At 42.3% G+C, this 23611-nt stretch overlaps 2 protein-coding genes across 6 annotated transcripts in view; one reads left to right on the top strand and one right to left on the bottom strand.

Annotated features, from left to right (window-relative positions):
• Positions 1-191: 191 nt before the first annotated feature.
• Positions 192-23338, bottom strand: pus1 (pseudouridine synthase 1). 3 transcript variants are annotated; one of them, XM_036977157.1, is made up of 6 exons: positions 23205-23338; positions 2689-2921; positions 1880-2017; positions 1585-1687; positions 577-1274; positions 192-379 (listed from the first exon to the last, which is right to left on the bottom strand). In XM_036977157.1, exons 1-6 carry the CDS (start codon positions 23248-23250, stop codon positions 341-343), a joined length of 1257 nt encoding a protein of 418 aa, XP_036833052.1. In that variant the 5' UTR covers positions 23251-23338; the 3' UTR covers positions 192-340. The 3 variants fall into 3 exon arrangements, with proteins under 3 accessions (XP_036833052.1, XP_021457951.1, XP_036833053.1); XM_021602276.2 differs by lacking the exon at positions 23205-23338 and adding an exon at positions 3572-3762; XM_036977158.1 differs by lacking the exon at positions 23205-23338 and adding an exon at positions 3071-3092.
• LOC110523517 (sarcoplasmic/endoplasmic reticulum calcium ATPase 2) overlaps positions 22230-23611 on the top strand; it is a 44414-nt gene continuing 43032 nt past the window's right edge. For 2 of the 3 annotated variants that reach the window (XR_005051703.1, XM_036977155.1), the window contains exon 1: positions 22235-23323. Coding sequence is in view for 2 of the 3 variants with exons in the window: in XM_036977155.1 (XP_036833050.1) it covers positions 23206-23323 (118 nt within the window). In the remaining variant the exon portion in view is untranslated. Of the gene's footprint in view, positions 23324-23611 lie in introns of all 3 variants that reach the window. The other variant, XM_036977156.1, reaches the window with a different exon arrangement.

Raw genomic sequence — 23611 nt, 5'->3', positions numbered from 1 at the left:
TACATGTGACATTCCAAAACAAATTGAAAGCTTTATAAAACACCATCATTCCTATCATTGCTTCCTGTCTTAGACCTACATGTCTTATCAATTTGTGTTTGTTTCATGAAACACATCCAACTAACAAATCCTTACAAATAAAATGTGTTACAAAGATTTTACTAGAAAGGATTCACAATGGGATTCACACAATGGTTTAAAAATAACAATTTTTTTTATTAAAATGTCTTCATTATTGAGTAAATCAGTGGCATTACTGACAATGCATTTCCATAGCAAAACAAAAGCTCATTCTTGAGATACAGCAAAGCAAAAGGTGTCTTTCCACTTGCCAGAGACTTCAAAGTGCAGAATCTGATCTATTACCCTCCTCATCATCCTGAAAATGGAAAATGGTTTTATGAGTTTCAAAAAAGGGAGGGTGATGGCACCTCCCAAAAACACAGCAGGTTTTATGAGGTCTGGGTGTTAAGTGCTTATAGTTGATGATTCATCTAATAATGTTAAACATTTTGTAGGACAAAGAACCACTGATAATTGAACTGGCAAATATATAATTGTGTTGTATTCACCCACCTGCTCCCTGTCCTTATCCTGCGCTCCTGTTGCAGTTGCCTCAAAGTCATGTATGGGCAGTGTGGCCATCCAGCTAGCCATGGACCCTTCCTTGCACTCTGTCTCCACAATGCTGGGGTAGATGTGCTCCTCCTTGAAAGCCAAGATGGCCTGCTCCTCTTCAGTCCACTCCAGGCACTCATGGAGGCCGTCCCCACCAAACCGCTTGTTGTACCTGTCAAAGTGCACCTTCTCCAGTACCAGGCCCAGCCCAGGGGCTTTCGGCACATCCACTTTCTCCTCACCCCAGCTTCGCTTTAACACTTCGTCCCCCGAATAGCCCTTCACCACAGCTATCACCAGGCCGATCATCTTCCGGATCTGATGCATCATGAAGCTCTGGCCACGCACAGTAATCTCTGCGAACTCGGCGCCGCCACGCACAAAGGGCTCGCCACAGGACATCTCTGTGATGTAGCGGCGGGCGCTGGGGTCCCGCGCGGCCTTCTGGGAGGTGAAGTTGTGAAAGTTATGGGTGCCCTTGTAGCTGCCAAACAGCTGGTTTACTCTCTGCAGTGTCTCTGGCTCAAGGCGGAATGCAGCGGAATTGTTGGTGTAATAGTCCTTTGGGGAGAAGGCCACAGTGGGGAGCATGTAGGAGTATGTGCGGGCATCACAGCTGTTTTTAGAATTGAAGCCGCCAGTCACTCGTTTCAGACCTATAGGGACAAAAGATCACAAACAATGCAGAACAACATTGGTAACTAAACCGTTCTTGTCTTTAAAGTTCTTTTTGATATCAATTGTTTTTATTATATGTTCAAGCCAATAGGCAGAATAAACAGCATTGGACAAACAACATTGCATTGTCAGTGCATGTCCAACACATTTTCACATAACACCTTGAATCAATTACTTCCCAAAGGGGACCACCAAGATCTCCTAGTCTTTATACAAGAACCATAGGCTGCTTTGTGACGGTTTTAGGCTTGTCTCCAACACATTTGACAGGAAGCAGTGCGATCTCACCCAGCACTCTGATCTGTGGTGGAAGATTGGAGTTGATCTTTTCCATTACGTCTTCAATCATCCACAGTTTTAGAGAGACCACTTGACCTGCTGCAGAAACACCCTGACAGAAAACAAATTAAGCTGATCACAAAGCAAGGTAATAACAATGAATTTGTGTTTGAGGCCACACAAAGTGTACGTCTTTTCCTGTGCATTTAATTTCTTCAGGTATAAAACAAATGTAAGGATCCTTGCTCAAGGGATGCATTTGGGCAGACAGCTACTAAGCCTTTTCCATGCTTGCCTCCCATACCTTGTCTGTTCTCGCACATCTTTGGAACGACATTTTTTTCATGTCATCTCCATGGTTGTCTGGGATGCACCCAGACTTAATCAGTGCTGTGACCAGCTCATCCTCAATGGTTTTGAACTGGGAGGATCCAGCATTTCTCTGAAACACAAAACACAGCAGATTAAGTAAATCTAAACGCAACATGCAACAATTTCAACAATTTTACTGAGTTACAGTTCATATAAGGAAATCAGTCAATTGAAATGAGGGCCTAATCTATAGATTTCACATGATTCGGCAGGGGCGCAGCCAAGGGTGGGCATAGATCCCCCCACTGGTGAGCCAGGCCCAGCCAATCAGAATGTTTTTCCCCACAGAAGGGCTTTATTACAGACAGAAATACTCCTGTTTCATCAGCTGTCTGGGTGGCAGACATTCCTGCAGTCAGCATGCTAATTGCACGATCCCTCAAAACCTGAGACATCTGTGGCATTGTATTGTGCAACAAAAATGCACAGTTTAGAGTGGCCTTTTATTGTCGCTAGCACAAGGTGCACCTGTGTAATGATCAAATGTTTCATAAGCATCTTGATATGTCACACCTGTCAGGTGGATGGATTATCTTGGCAAAAGAGAAATGCTCACTAATATGGTTGTAAACAAATGTCCGTATGGAACATTTCTGGGATCTTTTATTTCAGCTCATGAAACATGGGACCAACATGTTGAGTTTATATTTTTGTTCAGTATATAGAAAGCTGCACCTAAATGGAGGACTAGCTATTTTTATTAAATCATCCCTTTATGAAAATATTAAGATTAATACCAACCTGCATACCGTAGTAACCTTTGCCTGAATATGCCAAAAGCAGGACCACTTTTCTTTTGGGGTGTTTCCTCTCATTGCCAGTTGGTTCTACAGACTTCAGCTTCTTTCTGATGTGTCCATTCTCACCCGACTCTCCATTTCCTTCCTCCACTCGTTTCAGTGGCTTGATCAGCATATTTCCTGACCCTTCTTCACTCATCATCCACCGGATCCCTGCACACTTGTAAAGCCAACCTGGTGAAAACACAGATAGCTAGTTAAAGGGATAGTATTGTGAGTGAGCTAGAGTTTCCACCCTGTTCCTTTCACCTAATAAATCACTTCATATCTAAAAAATCCTATCTGAGAAGGGGAGTGAAGGAGACCAGAACGGAGGGAACAACCTTCTAAAATGAAATCCAGCCGTTGGCTTAAGGCTGAAATCGATACCTAGACCCTTATCCCTAGGTACTCTAGAATCACTACAGACAACATATCCAATCATTTCAGATCTACATGACTTCCTGCCTGGAGGAGGAGCTAATGGTCATCATTACATGAAAGTTTTACGAACATTAGAACACCACAACAATATGGATTCTCTAAATTTGACTTTCTTCCAAAGTAGTCAGATCATTTCGTTCAATTAGGTTTACAGTTGCTTCTGATACGCAACACTGGTGGACAAATATTCATCATTTCTCAAGTGTTAATTTAATGACATATGATAATGTTTTAAGTTCTGAAGATCTAAATAGGAGCCAGCTAGCTATCGTTACCGATTCAGCTAGGCAAACTAGCTTCCTCACACAACAAATACAAATTGCCTATGGTTTGCTACCTAGCCAGCTAACTAGCTACCATGACCAGCAATAAATAGGAAAAATCATTTGCAGGAGACTCACGTGTGATCCACGAAAAATCGTTAAATACACGTCTTGCTTATAGCACAACTTTGGCAGTTAATCCATTTACGACAGCTGTACAATCTGAAACAAAAATGCAAGAAACCCTTTACAAGCTAGATAGCTATCACTGCAGGCAGAAACAGCGACACACATGGGCAAAATCAACTTTGACCTTCTTCTTCTTCTATGATATAATGGCGGTTCCGCAAACAAACGTTAAAGGTGCATGCCGCCACTTACTGTGCTGGAGTGTGGTCAATCACGGTTTACAACATAAGCTCCACATTTCTAAATCCTTCTACCGGACTCATTACTTCTGAGAAAAAAAGAGCCCTACTAACTTCTAAAATCCCTTTCCAAACTCATTAACCATAGCCTTTCACCTCTCTTCAACATACTATATAACTATATAACATGTTCCACCATTTCATCTACTATACACTCCAAACACAAACCATTCACATGCTTGCCAACCAGATGTGATGATGATTTCAAGCCACATTACAACCTGTGTTGTGATAATTGCGTTGTTTTCTCTATAACCTGTTAATTCCTATGCTTGCAACTATGATATACAGGCCTAAAGGCCAAGATAGTAAGAAGACACAGTGGCAGAATAAATTCAACCACGCCTATGTTTTATCACAAAACCAGATAGTAACCTCTGTCCAGTGAAGTACACAAAGATTATTGCATGTACAGTAACAGACCGTTACATCACCTACAGCATGGCCAAGCAAGTTAATGTATCCGAAATGTGCAGACCACTAAACTAATTTAGAACAACAGACAGTTACCGCAAGTTGCAAAGAAAACAGAAGCTGCCTCCACTATTCTAGGACCATTTCAACTTCAACATTTCAACATCCACAAATCACCTCTGCTTAGTCTAATACAGTCACAACTAAAAGATACCAAACACAATTTAGTCCAATCAACATAAGTTAAATATGATGTGGCTGTCCATGGTTCTGATTTCTGTTTGAGTGCGCATGTGTGTGTGCGTGCACATGCGTTTGTGCAAGTAGAAAAACATGTTGACTCACCCTACTTGTAGAGAAACACCAATGCCATCATCCTCTCTTTCAAGTTGACAAAACGGTCTATCACTCTGTCATACAGTAAAGTATTTATTTGTTATTGTCCTAGGCTACCTGGCTAAAATTCTTGCTCTCTAGCCTAACTTCCATTCTTGGGCAACGTTAGCTAGTTAACATTAGCCTTCTACATCTAGCTACAAAGGGAACTTCCATCCTCTCAGGCCAGGGGCACAACAATGTATGACATAATGGTTGGATCAGAATTGGCATTATAATCGTTGGCTAGTACAGAGGATAAAGTAAAAGCACAAGTCCAAATCCCTTTCTCCAGCCATGGCTAATTTAGGAAAGGGACCATTTTAGCTAGCTGGCAAGCTAACCACCGGAGGACAACAACACAACAAGTTTTTCTGTCAATGACGAATGATCTCAATGGGATTTGATAGGACTGACACCAAATCCAAATTGGCTTCCCTTGACACTTTTTTTTGGTATACCAGGAGCATTCACAGTTGAGATCGCTTAGTTTAGCTCAATGCTGATTGGCTATTTATTTATAGTTTTTTTGTCAAGGGAGGCCAGATGCTCGCTGGCTTTCCTTCCCTTCAATGCTGTGGGCTACAATGTCATACTTGTTTGTTCCCAGACAACATCAGATAGATGGCCTACACATAGAGAGAGAGAGGGGTGCTGTTTCGCTCACTCGGATGCTTTCTCCTGTGAGATACAGTATTCATGGATGCCAAGGATACATTTCCATGGCATCCATGAATACACGCCACTGCCACCAACCTTTCTTTGGAGGGCATATACAGGTCATTCGGAAAGTATACAGACCCCTTGACTTTTTCCACATATTGTTATACCCTTATTCTAAAATTTATGAAATTGTTATTTTTTTCCCACATACATTTACACACAATACCCATAATGACAAAGCAAAAACAGGTTTTTAGAAATGTTTGCAAATATATTTAAAAAATACTGAAATATTACATTTACATAAGTACTGAGACCCTTTACTCAGTACTTTGTTGAAGCACCGTTGGCAGTGATTACACCCTAGAGTCTTCTTGGGTATGATGCTACAAGCTTGGCACAGATGTATTTGGGAAGTTTCTTCTCTGCAGATCCTCTCAAGCTCTGTCCCTATTTCATGCACTATCTGTGCCCACTAGAGTGCAGTAGATCATCACAAATATACTGTATGCCCATGAAAAGCAAGGGTCAGAGTTGAGGGCTCAATTCCATCAAATTTGCAGCCGCACATGTACATTTCTACCCTCGGTCAAATACAATCACAAAGGTTTTTGATTAATGTTATAATGCGAAGTATACTCACCTCACAGCTCTCACCAGATCTCACAATAAGACACATCTGTAATTTGTAAGCAAAGACACTGAATAATAGCAAATAACCTTTTTGATTAAATCCTGTCATGACAGTGTGTTATAATAACAAATGTTATTCTTTTACCATTTCCCCCAATTCCCCCCCAACCATCTCCTATGTCTAATCAACTGTAAATTTCGGTGTTCCTCAAGGTTCCGTTTTAGGACCACTATTGTTTTCACTATATATTTTACCTCTTGGGGATGTCATTCGAAAACATAATGTTAACTTTCACTGCTATGCGGATGACACACAGCTGTACATTTCAATGAAACATGGTGAAGCCCCAAAATTGCCCTTGCTAGAAGCATGTGTTTCAGACATACAGTGCCTTGCGAAAGTATTCGGCCCCCTTGAACTTTGCGACCTTTTGCGACATTTCAGGCTTCAAACATAAAGATATAAAACTGTATTTTTTTGTGAAGAATCAACAACAAGTGGGACACAATCATGAAGTGGAACGACATTTATTGGATATTTCAAACTTTTTTAACAAATCAAAAACTGAAAATTGGGCGTGCAAAATTATTCAGCCCCTTTACTTTCAGTGCAGCAAACTCTCTCCAGAAGTTCAGTGAGGATCTCTGAATGATCCAATGTTGACCTAAATGACTAATGATGATAAATACAATCCACCTGTGTGTAATCAAGTCTCCGTATAAATGCACCTGCACTGTGATAGTCTCAGAGGTCCGTTAAAAGCGCAGAGAGCATCATGAAGAACAAGGAACACACCAGGCAGGTCCGAGATACTGTTGTGAAGAAGTTTAAAGCCGGATTTGGATACAAAAAGATTTCCCAAGCTTTAAACATCCCAAGGAGCACTGTGCAAGCGATAATATTGAAATGGAAGGAGTATCAGACCACTGCAAATCTACCAAGACCTGGCCGTCCCTCTAAACTTTCAGCTCATACAAGGAGAAGACTGATCAGAGATGCAGCCAAGAGGCCCATGATCACTCTGGATGAACTGCAGAGATCTACAGCTGAGGTGGGAGACTCTGTCAATAGGACAACAATCAGTCGTATATTGCACAAATCTGGCCTTTATGGAAGAGTGGCAAGAAGAAAGCCATTTCTTAAAGACGTCCATAAAAAGTGTCGTTTAAAGTTTGCCACAAGCCACCTGGGAGACACACCAAACATGTGGAAGAAGGTGCTCTGGTCAGATGAAACCAAAATGGAACTTTTTGGCAACAATGCAAAATGTTATGTTTGGCGTAAAAGCAACACAGCTGAACACACCATCCCCACTGTCAAACATGGTGGTGGCAGCATCATGGTTTGGGCCTGCTTTTCTTCAGCAGGGACAGGGAAGATGGTTAAAATTGATGGGAAGATGGATGGAGCCAAATACAGGACCATTCTGGAAGAAACCCTGATGGAGTCTGCAAAAGACCTGAGACTGGGACAGAGATTTGTCTTCCAACAAGACAATGATCCAAAACATAAAGCAAAATCTACAATGGAATGGTTCAAAAATAAACATATCCAGGTGTTAGAATGGCCAAGTCAAAGTCCAGACCTGAATCCAATCAAGAATCTGTGGAAAGAACTGAAAACTGCTGTTCACAAATGCTCTCCATCCAACCTCACTGAGCTCGAGCTGTTTTGCAAGGAGGAATGGGAAAAAAATTCAGTCTCTCGATGTGCAAAAGTGATAGAGACATACCCCAAGCGACTTACAGCTGTAATCGCAGCAAAAGGTGGCGCTACAAAGTATTAACTTAAGGGGGCTGAATAATTTTGCACGCCCAGTTTTTCAGTTTTTGATTTGTTAAAAAAGTTTGAAATATCCAATAAATGTCGTTCCACTTCATGATTGTGTCCCACTTGTTGTTGATTCTTCGCAAAAAAATGCAGTTTTATATCTTTATGTTTGAAGCCTGAAATGTGGCACAAGGTCGCAAAGTTCAAGGGGGCCGAATACTTTCACAAGGCACTGTAAGGAAGTGGATGGCTGCAAACTTTCTACTTTTAAATTCGGACAAAACAGAGATGCTTGTTCTAGGTCCCAAGAAAGAAAGAGATCTTCTGTTGAATCTGACAATGAATCTTAATGGTTGTACAGTCGTCTCAAATAAAACTGTGAAGGACCTCGGCGTTACTCTGGACCCTGATCTCTCTTTTGAAGAACATATCAAGACCATTTCAAGGACAGTTTTTTTCCATCTACGTAACATTGTAAAAATCAGGAACTTTCTGTCCAAAAATGATGCAGAAAAATTAATCCATGCTTTTGTCACTTCTAGGTTAGACTACTGCAATGCTCTACTTTCCGGCTACCCGGATAAAGCACTAAATAAACTTCAGTTAGTGCTAAATACGGCTGCTAGAATCCTGACTAGAACCAAAAAAAATTATCATATTACTCCAGTGCTAGCCTCCCTACACTGGCTTCCTGTCAAAGCAAGGGCTGATTTCAAGGTTTTACTGCTAACCTACAAAGCATTACATGGGCTTGCTCCTACCTAATCTCTCTGATTTGGTCCTGCCGTACATACTTACACGTACGCTACGGTCACAAGACGCAGGCCTCCTAATTGTCCCTAGAATTTCTAAGCAAACAGCTGGAGGCAGGGCTTTCTCCTATAGAGCTCCATTTTTATGGAACTGTCTGCCTACCCATGTCAGAGACGCAAACTCGGTCTCAACCTTTAAGTCTTTACTGAAGACATCTCTTCAGTGGGTCATATGACTGAGTGTAGTCTGGCCCAGGAGTGGGAAGGTGAACGGAAAGGCTCTGGAGCAACGAACCGCCCTTGCTGTCTCTGCCTGGCCGGTTCCCCTCTTTCCACTGGGATTCTCTGCCTCTAACCCTATTACAGGGGCTGAGTTACTGGCTTACTGGGGCTCTCTCATGCCATCCCTGGAAGGGGTGCGTCACCTGAGTGGGTTGATTCACTGATGTAGTCATCCTGTCTGGGTTGGACAACCCCCCTTTGGGTTGTGCCACGGCGGAGATCTTTGTGGGCTATTCTCAGCCTTGTCTCAGGATGGTAAGTTGGTGGTTGAAGATATCCCTCTAGTGGTGTGGGGGCTGTCCTTTGGCAAAGTGGGTTATATCCTGTTATATCCTTCCTGTTTGGCCCTGTCCGGGGGTGTCCTCGGATGGGGCCACAGTGTCTCCTGACCCCTCCTGTCTCAGCCTCCAGTATTTATGCTGCAGTAGTTTATGTGTCGGGGGGCTAGGGTCAGTTTGTTATATCTGGAGTACTTCTCCTGTCCTATTCGGTGTCCTGTGTGAATTTAAGTGTGCTTTTTCTAATTCTCTCTTTCTTTCTCTCTCTCGGAGGACCTGAGCCCTAGGACCATGCCCCAGGACTACCTGACATGATGACTCCTTGCTGTCCCTAGTCCACCTGGCCGTGCTGCTGCTCCAGTTTCAACTGTTCTGCCTTATTATTATTCGACCATGCTGGTCATTTATGAACATTTGAACATCTTGGCCATGTTCTGTTATAATCTCCACCCGGCACAGCCAGAAGAGGACTGGCCACCCCACATAGCCTGGTTCCTCTCTAGGTTTCTTCCTAGGTTTTGGCCTTTCTAGGGAGTTTTTCCTAGCCACCGTGCTTCTACACCTGCATTGCTTGCTGTTTGGGGTTTTAGGCTGGGTTTCTGTACAGCACTTTGAGATATCAGCTGATGTACGAAGGGCTATATAAATACATTTGATTTGATTTTGATTTGATTTAATGGTGGTATACTGGTCACAAGTCTACTACATGTAGAGACGCCATGAATGACACATCAATCAGCATTATCATCCTTAATCAATAGAGTGAATTTTCCCTATTTCTATGTCAAACCAGATTCTTTCTCCCAATTTTTCACAGCACCTTATAAGGTGATCATCTGACAAACTGCCCAGAGGAAGTTGTCAAACAGACTTAATATGGGAAAAGAACACAAGCAGCCACATTCCATTTCCACACAAGTAAAACTATTTGGTAAAATAAGTAGGAACTGGTGTGTGTGTGTTGGTGGTGAGAGCCTGGGGGGATAATATATTTTTATTGTTTGTTTCAAATCTGAGATAATGGACATGACATGATATTTTACCATGATGTTAAGTCTGCAACAGTCAGCCTGTCTGTATCTCTATCTCTCTCAACGGTAATACTGGGGACCCACGGTTCATGATGGATTTCAGTCCATCTGAACATCAATAAGACATCATTTACCTTAAGCTTTTACATTAACCTTTACATTGTATGGGAGTAATGTGCATTAAACATCTACTGCCCATTTTAAAAGCTCTGGGACTAGTTGATGGGCAGATCTCCATAACAACCCCACATCAGCTGAACAATGTCAGCCCTCCTACATCTTATCTGGCGTGGCAGAAATGTTGCAGACCCTTGTTTTATTGTTTCCATCAGAGGTCTACACGAAACTCTATCTATTTTCCTCATTGGGGGTTGATGTATGAAAAGACACACTAATCACAGTCTCTATAAATAACCATAATCTCAGGCAGACAACAGGCCAGCTGTAAAAGACAGAAACCATCTCCTACTATAATCCACCTCCCCGAATAACTCACAACCCAGGGGTGATATTCACATTCACAAGATTTTGTACAGACTCGACTTCTTGGGGCAGTTTCCTGGACATAGATTACACCTTATCCTGGACCAAAAAGCATGTTCAATTCTGCATTGAGTGTGCATTTTATTCCAGGACAATTTTTCTTATTTAACTAGGCAAGTCGGTTAAGAACAAATTCTTATTTACAATGACAGCCTACAGGGGAACAGTGGGTTAACTGCCTTGTTCAGGGGCAGAATGACCGATCTTTACCTTGTCAGCTCTGGGATTTGATCCAAGAACCTTTCAGTTACAGGCCCAATGCTCTAACCACTAGGCTACCTGCCACCCCTAGGCTTAACCTGTGTCCAGGAACCTGCGCCCTTGGTTGGTATGATATCAGGAAATGTGAATCATACACTCACATAGGCCTAAAAATAATAAAGTAGAACTTTATAGAACTCTGCAACAACATTTCGTGTATTATTTTTAGCTGCCACAGCACATGCTAATAGACCCTGATATGGCCATAGATAGCCTAATGGGTAATGGGGTGACCTGTGTTGAATCCACATCCATATCTATCAGAGCATGGGGCTCATCTCTCACAGACCTAATAATACCAGTATCTGGGGGGAATCCTCTGCATACAGATAGTGATGACAGTGAGGCTTCTAGACACCTAAAGCTGTATCGGCTATATCCAGGAATGCCAAAGTTCCAAAAGCTGGGCCTAAAATACTGTTTAAGAGATTCAACAAAATATTTTGCTGTGACTCTTATGTGGGTGATGTTAACAATATTTGTTGGTCTGATGTGATTAATAATTATTGATAAACATACACCTGTTAAGAAACTGACTGTTAGAACTGTTAAGGCTCCATGGATTGATGAGGAATTAAAAAATTGTATGGTTGAAAGATATGGGGCAAAAGGAGTGGCTAATAAGTCTGCAAATTGAGAAATTATGTGAATAAACTCAACAAAAAGAAGAAGAAACTGTATTATGAAGCCAAGATCAATGATATAAACAATGATGGAAAAAACGTTGAAGTACTTTAAATTAAATTATGGACACATTCAACTCCATCTTTCATCAAATCAGATGGCTTATTCATCACAAAACCATTTGATGTTGCCAATTATTTTAATGATTACTTTATTGGCAAAGTGGGCAAAGTGGACAAACAACGAACAGTGAGCCACCACATTCATACATAAAAAAACAAATAATGAAAGAAAAGTATTGCAAGTTTGAATTTTGTAAAGTTAGTGTGGGAGAGGTGGAAAAATTATTGTTATCGATCAATAATGACAAACCTCCTGGCATTGACAACTTAGATGGAAAGCTACTGAGGATGGTAGCTGGCTCTATAGCCACTCCTATCAGTCATATCTTTAATCTGAGCCTAGAGGAAAGTCTTTGTCCTCAGGCCTGGACAGAAGCCAAAGAAATTCCACTATCCAAGTGTGGCCTTTACTGGTTCTAACAGCAAACCTATACCCTTGCTGCCAGCTCTTGGCATACTTTTGGAAAAAAATTGTGTTTGACCAAATGTTAAACAAATTAACAACAAACTTTCAGCATTCTTATAGAGAAGGGCACTCAACATGTACTGCACTGCACAAATGACTGAGAATTGGTTGAAATAAATTGATAATAAGAATTGTGGGAGCTGTACTGTTAGATTTCAGTGCGGCCTTTGATATTATTGACCATAACCTGCTGTTGAAAAAACATGTGTTGTGGCTTTTCAACCTCTGCCATATTGTGGTTTCAGAGCTATCTATCTAACAGAACTCAAAGGGTTTTCTTTAATGGAAGCTTTTCTAATGTCAAACATGTAAAGTGTGGTATACCGCAGGGCAGCTCTCTAGGCCCTCTACTCTTTCCTATTTTTTACCAATGACCTGACACTGGCATTAAACACAAAGCATGTGGGACCATGTAATGCTGATGATTCAACCATTTCCGCATCAGGAACCACAGCTAATGAAGTCACTAAAACCCTTAACAAGGAGTTGCAGTCTATTTTGGAATGGCCAGTAATAAACAGGTCCTGAACATCTCTAAAAATAAGAGCATTGTATTTGGTACAAATCATTCCCTAAGTTCTAGACCTCAGCTGAATCTGGTAATGAATGGTGTGGCTGTTGAACAAGTTGAGGAGACTAAATTACATGGCGTTACCTTGGATTTGAAACTATCATGGTCAAAACATATAGATTCAATGGTTGTAAACATTGGGAGAGGTCTGTCCATAATAAAGAGATTATCTGCTTTTTTGACACCACACTCCACAAAGCAAGTTCTGCTGGCTCTAGTTTTGTCTTATCTTGATTATTGTCCAGTCATGTGGTCGAGTGTTGCAAGGAAAGACCAGATTGAGCGGCAGCTGGCCCAGAACAGAGCAGCACATATTGCTCTTCATTGTAATTAGAGGGCTGATATCAATACTATGCATGCCAGTCTCTATTGGCTAAGAGTTGAGGGGAGACTGACTGCATCACTTATTTTTATAAGAAACATTAATTGGTTGAATATCCCCAATTGTTTACATAGTCAACTTACACACAGTTCTGACACACACACTTACCCCACCAGACATGCCACCAGGGGTCTTTTCCCATTTCCCAAATCCAGAACAAATTCAAGAAAGCATACAGTATTATATAGAGAAATTATTACATTCAACTCTGTTCCATCTCACATTGTTGAAATAAATAATACATCTGGTTTCAACAAACAGATAAAGCAACACCTCACGGCACAACGTCTCTCCCCTATTTGACCTAGATAGTTTGGGTGTATGTATTGATATGTAGGCTACATGTGCCTTTACAATTTTTTTATGTAGTTCTGTCCTTGACCTGTTCTTGTCTATTAATGTTTTGTATTATGTCACGTTTCATGTTTTGTGTGGACCCCAGGAAGAGTAGCTGCTGCTTTTGCAACAGCTAATGGGAATCCTAATAAAATACCAAAATAACCACATACAGGCACACACACTGCCAATACACATGCACTATACTAACCAAAAATATTATCCATCTCTTACTTTGTGTTAAATGTGAGTTACTTTGTGCAAGATAGCTGTTACAGCATGTTCTCCACTCACTGACTATCATCTTCCAGTGGAGTAGGGGTTTCATGCAAGCCATTTAATAGTGATGGCCTGATTGAACATGTTGGAGCCAGGCAGCAAATAGTGTCTCACACTGGGGATGCTGAGGAGCTATAGAAACATCTGATGTGGTCTTGAGTGGAGGAGGCAGCCTCTCATATCCTCTTCCTGCATTGACAGAACAACTACTGTGAGTGAGGGAGAAGTGACAGGTCAATGACTCACATGAGCAGAGTCAAAGGTTTTTTAGTGGGATTCCCACAAATGAGACAAAATTATCTGGATCAAGATTGTATGAAAACACTGAATACGCAATTGACCTCCAGAAACCCATCAGTCCACCTATGACATGTTGGTGATCACAGTCCACCAATGCAAACCAATAGATAATGGACCTCTCTGAATCACACCTCACAACCCAGGTCTGCTCTCCACTGCAATCAAAGAGGGAAAAAACATAGACAACATGGATTTTAACTGGGCTTTTATCAAACCGGATGAGTGAATGTAATTCTAGTATTATTTATTTTTGCTGACCTTAGCAGATGTGTTAATATTAGCTGTCAGTTGTATGTTAAGGCCAGGCACCACAGGCTGAAATTATATGTTTGCATCTGCCTATCAATTTTGAGATTTGTTGGTATTTTGGTCCATTAATATTAGTACTTTCAAAAAGTAAACCTAAAGATGTCAAAATCTTGATGAAAATGTATATTTTCTTTAGTTTATCATACTACCGCCAGCAACATTTTATGATTTTTAACCACTTTAAAATGGACATACAGCCATCATTTCAAAGCTCACTACATTGAATTACACATCATTTAAAAGACAATTTCACAGAGAATGTAACAAACTGTTACATTGAAAAGATGGAGATTGGGTCTAAATAGATGCCAGCCAACTGCCAGCCATTTCCCGAAAATAAGACTCTTCCCACATGACAACTAATTTTACTCAGATCCAGAAGCATATACATTCATCAAATTTTGTGTTGTTATCCTTAGATATATTCTCGAGACTTGTTGATATGTTATCCATGTTTTATTCTGTTGTCCATTTTCTTTAGAAAAAGGTGGCAAAAAGTCCTTTTATGTACATGTCTTTAGTATTTTACAAATAGAAAGATAATAATAAAAAATAATTTATCCACAATCTGCTCTTAAGTGTGTCTTAAAGAGCAACTCCGCCACTTTTCAACCTCATAATTATATTTCCAGTACTAAACCAGTGTCTGTCTACATGTGAAAACTGCAAATTTTTCCACATTTTGTAAAAAGTTATATAACATTACAAAGTTATACCTGGTGACATTACCAAAGGTTAAAACATTTTAAAAACAGTGATTTTGTAACACTATGTAACACTACTGTACGCTCTCGTTGGTTGGCCCTCGCTTCATACTCGTCGCCAAACCCCCTGGCTACAGGTTATCTACAAGTCTCTGCTAGGTAAAGCCCCGCCTTATCTCAGCTCACTGATCACCATAGCAGCACCCACTCGTAGCATGCGCTCCAGCAGGTATATCTCACTGGTCACCCCCAAAGCTAATTCCTCCTTTGGTCGTCTTTCCTTCCAGTTCTCTGCTGCCCATGACTGGAACGAATTGCAAATATCCCTGAAGCTGGAGACTAACATCTCCCTCACTAGCTTTAAGCACCAGCTGTCAGAGTAGCTTACAGATCACTGCACCTGTACATAGCCCATCTGTAAACAGCCCATCTATCTACCTACCTCATCCCCATACTGGTATCTATTTATTTATTTATTTTGCTCCTTTGCACCCCACTCCAGTGTTTAATGGCTGTATTGTAATTACTTTGCCACCATGGCCTATTTATTTCCTTAACTTATATAAGGGTTATATCCTTCCTGTTTGGCCCTGTCCGGGGGTGTCCTCGGAGTGGGCCACAGTGTCTCCTGACCCCTCCTGTCTCAGCCTCCAGTATTTATGCTGCAGTAGTTTATGTGTCGGGGGGCTAGGGTCAGTTTGTTATATCTGGAGTACTTCTCCTGTCCTATTCGGTGTCCTGTGTGAATCTAAGTGTGCGTTCTCTAATTCTCTCCTTCTCTCTTTCTCTCTCTCGGAGGACCTGAGCCCTAGGACCATGCCCCAGGACTACCTGACATGATGACTCCTTGCTGTCCCCAGTCCACCTGGCTGTGCTGCTGCTCCAGTTTCAACTGTTCTGCCTTATTATTATTCGACCATGCTGATCATTTATGAACATTTGAACATCTTGGCCATGTTCTGTTATAATCTCCACCCGGCACAGCCAGAAGAGGACTGGCCATCCCACATATGCTCTCTCTAATTCTCTCTTTCTTTCTCTCTCTCGGAGGACCTGAGCCCTAGGACCATGCCCCAGGAATACCTGACATGATGACTCCTTGCTGTCCCCAGTCCACCTGACTGTGCTGCTGCTCCAGTTTCAACTATTCTGCCTTATTATTATTCGACCATGCTGGTCATTTATGAACATTTGAACATCTTGACCATGTTTTGTTATAATCTCCACCCGGCACAGCCAGAAGAGGACTGGCCACCCCACATAGCCTGGTTCCTCTCTAGGTTTCTTCCTAGGTTTTGGCCTTTCTAGGGAGTTTTTCCTAGCCACCGTGCTTCTTCACCTGCATTGCTTGCTGTTTGGGGTTTTAGGCTGGGTTTCTGTACAGCACTTTGAGATATCAGCTGATGTACGAAGGGCTATATAAAATAAATTTGATTGATTGATTGAACTTACCTCATTTGCACTCACTGTATATAGACTTTTTGTTTTCTTTTGTTCTACTGTATTATTGACTGTATGTTTTGTTTATTCCATGTGTAACTCTGTGTTGTTGCATGTGTCGAATTGCTACGCTTTATCTTGGCCAGGTCGCAGTTGCAAATGAGAACTTGTTCTCAACTAGCCTACCTGGTTAAATAAAGGTGAAATTAAAAAAAATTAAAAAAAATGAGATTTGCGGTATTGTGGGGCGCAAGAAAATACTCTCCCTCTGTTCAGAGGGACGTTGCAGGTTTTGAAAATCACCTTTTTTACATTTAATCCTACCCTGTGATGTTACACGACGTGAGGAAAACATTTAAACGTGTCAACCCTCGCAAGGCTGCAGGCCCAGACGGCATCCCCAGCCGCGCCCTCAGAGCATGCGCAGACCAGCTGGCTGGTGTGTTTACGGACATATTCAATCAATCCCTATCCCAGTCTGTTGTTCCCACATGCTTCAAGAGGGCCACCATTGTTCCTGTTCCCAAGAAAGCTAAGGTAACTGAGCTAAACGACTACCGCCCCGTAGCACTCACTTCCGTCATCATGAAGTGCTTTGAGAGACTAGTCAAGGACCATATCACCTCCACCCTACCTGACACCCTAGACCCACTCCAATTTGCTTACCGCCCAAATAGGTCCACAGACGATGCAATCTCAACCACACTGCACACTGCCCTAACCCATCTGGGCAAGAGGAATACCTATGTGAGAATGCTGTTCATCGACTACAGCTCGGCATTTAACACCATAGTGCCCTCCAAGCTCGTCATCAAGCTCGAGACCCTGGGTCTCGACCCCACCCTGTGCAACTGGGTACTGGACTTCCTGACGGGCCGCCCCCAGGTGGTGAGGGTAGGCAACAACATTTCCACCCCGCTGATCCTCAACACTGGGGCCCCACAAGGGTGTGTTCTGAGCCCTCTCCTGGACTCCCTGTTCACCCACAACTGCGTGGCCATGCACGCCTCCAACTCAATCATCAAGTTTGCGGACGACACAACAGTGGTAGGCTTGATTACCAACAACGACGAGACGGCCTGCAGGGAGGAGGTGAGGGCCCTCGGAGTGTGGTGTCAGGAAAATAACCTCACACTCAACGTCAACAAAACTAAGGAGATGATTGTGGACTTCAGGAAACAGCAGAGGGAACACCCCCCTATCCACATCGATGGAACAGTAGTGGAGAGGGTAGTAAGTTTTAAGTTCCTCGGCGTACACATCACAGACAAACTGAATTGGTCCACCCACACAGACAGCATCGTGAAGAAGGCGCAGCAGCGCCTCTTCAACCTCAGGAGGCTGAAGAAAGGGCAAACTACCTGCCCTCCAGGACACCTACACCACCCGATGTCACAGGAAGGCCATAAAGATCATCAAGGACTACAACCACCCGAGCCACTGCCTGTTCACCCCGCTATCATCCAGAAGGCGAGGTCAGTACAGGTGCATCAAAGCTGGGACCGAGAGACTGAAAAACAGCTTCTATCTCAAGGCCATCAGACTGTTAAACAGCCACCACTAACATTGAGTGGCTGCTGCTAACACATTGACTCAACTCCAGCCACTTTAATAATGGGAATTGATGGGAAATGATGTAAAATATATCACTAGCCACTTTAAACAATGCTACCTAATATAATGTTTACATACCCTACATTATTCATCTCATATGTATATACTGTACTCTATATCATCTTTATGTAATAGATGTATCACTAGCCACTTTAACTATGCCACTTGTTTACATACTCATCTCATATGTATATACTGCACTCAATACCATCTACTGTATCTTGCCTATGCCACTCTGTACCATCACTCATTCATATATCTTTATGTACATATTCTTTATCCCCTTACACTTGTGTCTATAAGGTAGTAGTTTTGGAATTGTTAGCTAGATTACTTGTTGGTTATTACTGCATTGTCGGAATTAGAAGCACAAGCATTTCGCTACACTCGCATTAACATCTGCTAACCATGTGTATGTGACAAATAAAATTTGATTTGATTTACAGACAACCTTTTTTTTTATGACCTTTCTTTTTAACCACAGATCATATAAACTCACAATTTTCAGATATTTAAACACTGGTCTGGTGCTGGAGATAATGAACATAAGGTTAAAAAGTGGCATAATTGGCCTTTAACAAAATTAAACCAAAGTATTAGGCTGATTTGTGATTAAGGCATAAGTGTCCCAAAAAATGTTTTTACAGGAAATGCAAATATGCACATATTTCATTAGTTATTAACTCATTTGCTAATTTGAATACAATATTTCGGGGAAAAAATATATTTGTATCTACATTCAACTGGTAAAAGTTGATTGTAATATGATTAAGGGGGACGGGGGACTTTTTGATAACCGTGTAAATCTCTCTCTAAATGACGTGCAGGACCATGCAGGGACTTGCAATCTTGCATGATGTCTACTTTGATACTAATTAGCGTCATCTAACCTGAGAGTAAATAGAGCCGAATATATTGATAGAAGTCGCCTTGTCCTAGAGAGATTTACATGGTTATCAAAACGTCACGCCCGGGTAAGCCTACACGAAACACAGTGCTTATTTTAAGTGTTTCAGAAATCCCCAATGAGAAAATGAATGGCGAAAAAACGATTAGAACCATTTCCCTTTTTGACTGCTAGGTTTTGGGAGGGTATTATGATGCCTCCACTGTGGGGCTATATCTGCAACATACCAATTTTATGGAAACACATCTCTGGCGGTTAAAGGCGTTATTGTTTTTATGCGAATTTTGAAATTTGCATGAAAATGTGGCCAATTGATGGAATCCTAGCTAATGTTTGTATGTTTTGACCCTCAAGTGATATGCCAAGATTATTTTACAGTTAATCTATCAGGTTTTTCACACTAGCTGGTTTTATATAAATATTATAATAAAAATGCTCTAAATATTACCAGATAAATTATATGAATGGGCTGTAATATTAAAGAAAATATATGTAACGCTGCATTAATGTGCTAGTCGGAACTAGGAGACTCGAAAATGTCCGACTAAATAACCAACCAGTTAGCACAAATCTCACATTTCCTAGTTCCGACTAGCACGTGAACGCGGCATAGTTCTTTGAGGAAAGTGAGCTGGGAAGAGTGAGCTGGGAACAGTAGAGACGTTAGTAACGTGGGTTGATCCGAGCTCCGGTATCAATCGTTGATAAACAAAGCGTCAAACTTTACTCGGTACGGCTGTGCTGTGACTGGGTCAGAGATGGTAGGAGATAGTGATGGAGAAGAAAGTGAAGCAAGTATGGAGCATAGTGGTACAAATAAAGGGGGAGTAAGAAAGATAAAAAACTGGAGAGAAAGGGAGTGGTGGTTTGAAGGGTAGCGAGAGGTCAATGGAGGCAGATATGAAGAAGAAAAGGAAGTTTGAGGAGAGCAACATAGTTGCTAACACCAACGGCAGTTCGGAGGTAGAGTGCCGAGGAAGGGCAAGATAAGTCGCGAGGGGAGTATAAAGTGATTCTGAAGTTTAGGGAGGAAGGGAAAGTTGGGGGGTTAGGTTGACGGCTGTTATAAATTGTTGATTGGGGAAGTTGTCAAGGCTAAAGTGTTAAGAGATGGGAGCTTGTTGGTGTTCTGTAAGGACATGGCGCAGAGGGAAAAAGCTCTGAGTGAAGCACATAGGTTAGTGTCGAGCAGCAAAGGTGATCAAGCAGGGAAGCAGTGGATTAAAGGGGTGATAACAGGAGTGCCTGTGAGTGTTAGCAAGTGACAACTTGAGACGAGGCGTTCTAGTAAATGTTCAAAGATGGCAAGCAACAAGGGATGGAGTTAGGGTAGATAGGCTCTCTATTCTGTTACACTTCAAGGACCGGGTACTGCCAAATAAAGTAACCATAGGATATATGAGTTATTATATACTGGGTGGTTTGAGCCCTGATTGTTTATTGGCTGACAGCCGTTGTATATCAGACTGTATACCACGGGTACAACACCTTTCTTTTAACTGCTCTAATTACATTGGTAACGAGTTTCTAATCGCAATAAGGCACCTATGGGAGGTTCGAGATCTTAGTTATAGTGGTAGTACTACAATGGAATGCTCAAACCCTGTTGGCTAATGAGCAGGAGTTCATGCAGTTCATTGTGGATATGCCAGATAAGCCTGATGTGATGTGGCTTTATCATACATGTAGTGGTTCGTTGGGACAGAGATGTAGGCCACCTTCATAAAGCAAGGACGTACTTATAGGATGCTAGGCAAAGGTATTGAACAGGATGAATGTGTGGTTGAGAGGAGGGGTGCTAGTGGTAGTGAACTACTATAATCCTTGTCAGATATTGGACCTCGAAGTGCTGGAGATGGTGGAGTGCTAAGATAGAGGTTAAGTGGTGTGGCCATTTTAATGCCCAGAACATGCTCGGGGGGTGCAAGTGATGGGAAATCTTACAGAAGATCTGGTGTGCCTGAATGAAGGCTGAGGGACCAGGATTGATGTAGCCACAGGGAAAGAGACTGCCTTGGACCTCACTCTGGTATCTAGGTTTGGAAGGGCAAAGTGGGATCAGTTTCAGGAGCTGAGTGAGCAGGTGATGGCTCGGGTGGATATAAAGGGAATGTGGATAGTATGAATAGCTTTAGTGGGGGCAGCTACTGAGGCTATACCTTAGAGTTCAGGGAGGAGGAGGAACGCAGTCCCATGGATGAGTGAGGGGCAATGGTGAGGAATAGGAACAGGGCATTTAGAATACTGAAAACTTCCAACATCTGATTCAGTATCAGCAGGCCCTGGTGAGGAGAACTATCCGTCAGGCATTGAGGTCATGTTGGCGTCGGTTCTGTGACACCATTGGAAGAGCGACACCTGTTTGAAAAGCGGGAGGGATGATTAAGAGGATGAGTGGCTTCTGAAGGGAGTGGGATTATCCAGTGTTGACGAGAAGGAAAGGATGTGGAAGTAACAGATGAAGGCAGAGATGATGGACAAAGCGTTTGTCCAAGTGCATAACTCTGCAAATTTGTCAGGAGGGGGAATGAGAGAACGAGAGAGGAGCATCCTGGAGTGTTGGATAGGACAGGGGTTGTAAATGATGCATTGAATGCACCATTTACCATGGCAGAGATAAAAAGGGCAACAGGTAAGGCTGGGTTAACTTCACCTGGGAAAGATGAGGTGTGCTATGTTATGTTGGCCCATCTTAGTGATAAGGTATTAGTGTTGTACAACAGAGTGTGGGAGGAGAGGAAACTACCAGGCAGCTGGGAGGAGGCAGTAGTGGTACCAATCCGGAAGCCAGGGAAGGACCCAACGAGGCCAACAAGCTATCGGCCAATAGCTTTAACATCACATGTATGTAAGATTATGGAACGTATGATTATGGAGAGGCTAACTTACTTCCTGGAGAGCAGGGAGCTAGTATTGTCACATCAGAGTGGGTTCAGGAAGGGGAGGGGAACTATGGACCCAGTGCTCTGCTTAGAAGCAGAGGTCAGGAAGGCTCAGTGAACAAGGAGACTGTTGTAGCTGTCGTTTTTGATGTGGAGATGAGGGGTTGTTAATAAAGCTTGATATTATGGAGGCAGGAGGAAGAACGTACAAATGGATAAATTATTTCCTGTTTGGAAGGTCTATCCAGGTGAGGGTGGGGACGTCTCTATCAGACAGCTACCTGGTGGATAACGGTACACCGCAGGGTAGCGTGATTAGTCCTCTGTTCTCAATCATGATCAATGATGTTTACTCTCAGGTACGGCTGGATATTGGCAGGAGCAGTGAAGTAGAGATACTAAGGGCATGCATTTATTTCAAGTATCAGAGGGAAAGAGAGAGGCTGAGATCCAGTATGAGGGAGAAGGGGATACAGAAAAGTAGTTTAGAGTATATTGAGTAGAACGTCATTAGATATAGTCTCAAATATGTAATATTTTTCTAAGAGCAACGGGTCTGGCAGGTAGGATTTACTTTCTCTTGGTCTCTGGCCCCCACTCCAGTACAGTAGGTGGTGGTAAGACACAATAACATTGGATGCCAACCGCTGATAAACCCCACCGAAGAAGATCAGTTTGTCAGAAGTTACTACAACCACAAAGTCGCAATTGGTTATCACAAAACTTGTCTTGATTTAAGGTTAGGCATAATGTTAGCAGGGTGGTTAGGGTTCAAATACGATTTTTTTCAGATATATTTTTGAAATGGGCTGTGGTAACTGTTGAGGACCGAAAGATCGGGAAGAAAAATGGATTTCCGGAGTCTCTCCAACCAATAAGCGCATTCCACATGCGGACACCGAGCGCAGCATTCAGAGCATGCGAAAGGGTAGTGAACAAATGCGATTGGTGCTGATGGGGAAAGCAGTGAATCCGCGGCAGCACAATAACAAATAGACAGCGGACATCCACGAAGGCTGTACTTGTCAGACCTACCGCGTAACCACCTGCATTATCCAACTACAGAGACGCATTTTTTAGTTATTGCCCCTTCAAAAAATTAAGTAGTTTTGATAGTGGTATGAATTATCCGTATTTCATGGTTGTCTGGAACATTGTAGCCAACCGGCGAATTTGACGGGGGAAGGCATCGGTCTCCTAACAAGTGTGAGGACTAACAGCCACCATTTTCATTGCGCGTCAGGTTATTTAGTGTTTGGGAAATCAAATACATTTCAAGATATTCGTATGAATTTTTGGCAGCGTGAGTTTGGGGAAGACACAAAATAAGTGCGTAATCAGTGGGGTTGTCGAGGTTTCAGCTAACGTTAGCGAGCTAGTGTGTGACCTCGCACAGATACTCATCATGGAGAACGCTCACACAAAGACAGTGGAGGAAGTTTACAGCCATTTCAACGTGAACGAAAGCACAGGTCTAGGTTTAGACCAGGTGAAGAGGCAGCGGGAAAAATGGGGACCTAACGGTGAGTAACATGTTGCTGAAATGTGATCTCCCTTCCCTGGCCACACGGTGTACGGCCTGCTAAACTGTCGCTACGCCGCTGGCATTCTTCAGCAACCGGCTTGTTTGAACGAATTGCTGACGTCACGAACATGTACAGTCTCGTGTGTTGAAACAATTTCAGTGAACGAGCTAAAGCAAAATGCTGTACATTTAAAGTGGTCAGCCTGTTCTAAACGATGTTCAGTATGTCATATGTTTGTCTTCCAGTCCACGTCAATTTAGATGTATTTTCCCCTTTGAAACTCTT

The sequence above is a fragment of the Oncorhynchus mykiss genome, chromosome 5, assembly GCF_013265735.2.
Source record: "Oncorhynchus mykiss isolate Arlee chromosome 5, USDA_OmykA_1.1, whole genome shotgun sequence".
NCBI classification, from domain to species: Eukaryota; Metazoa; Chordata; class Actinopteri; order Salmoniformes; family Salmonidae; genus Oncorhynchus; species Oncorhynchus mykiss.
This window is presented reverse-complemented; position numbering and strand designations above follow the sequence as displayed.

Coding starts and splice junctions, on each gene's coding strand:
- pus1 (XM_036977157.1), bottom strand. CDS start 23,250: ATGGCTGTAAACTTCCTCCACTGTCTTTGTGTGAGCGTTCTCCATG. Junction 2,018..2,688: donor AAGGTTACTACGGTATGCAG/GTTGGTATTAAT, acceptor TTTGTGTTTCAG/AGAAATGCTGGATCCTCCCA. Junction 1,275..1,584: donor ACCACAGATCAGAGTGCTGG/GTGAGATCGCAC, acceptor TTGTCCCTATAG/GTCTGAAACGAGTGACTGGC.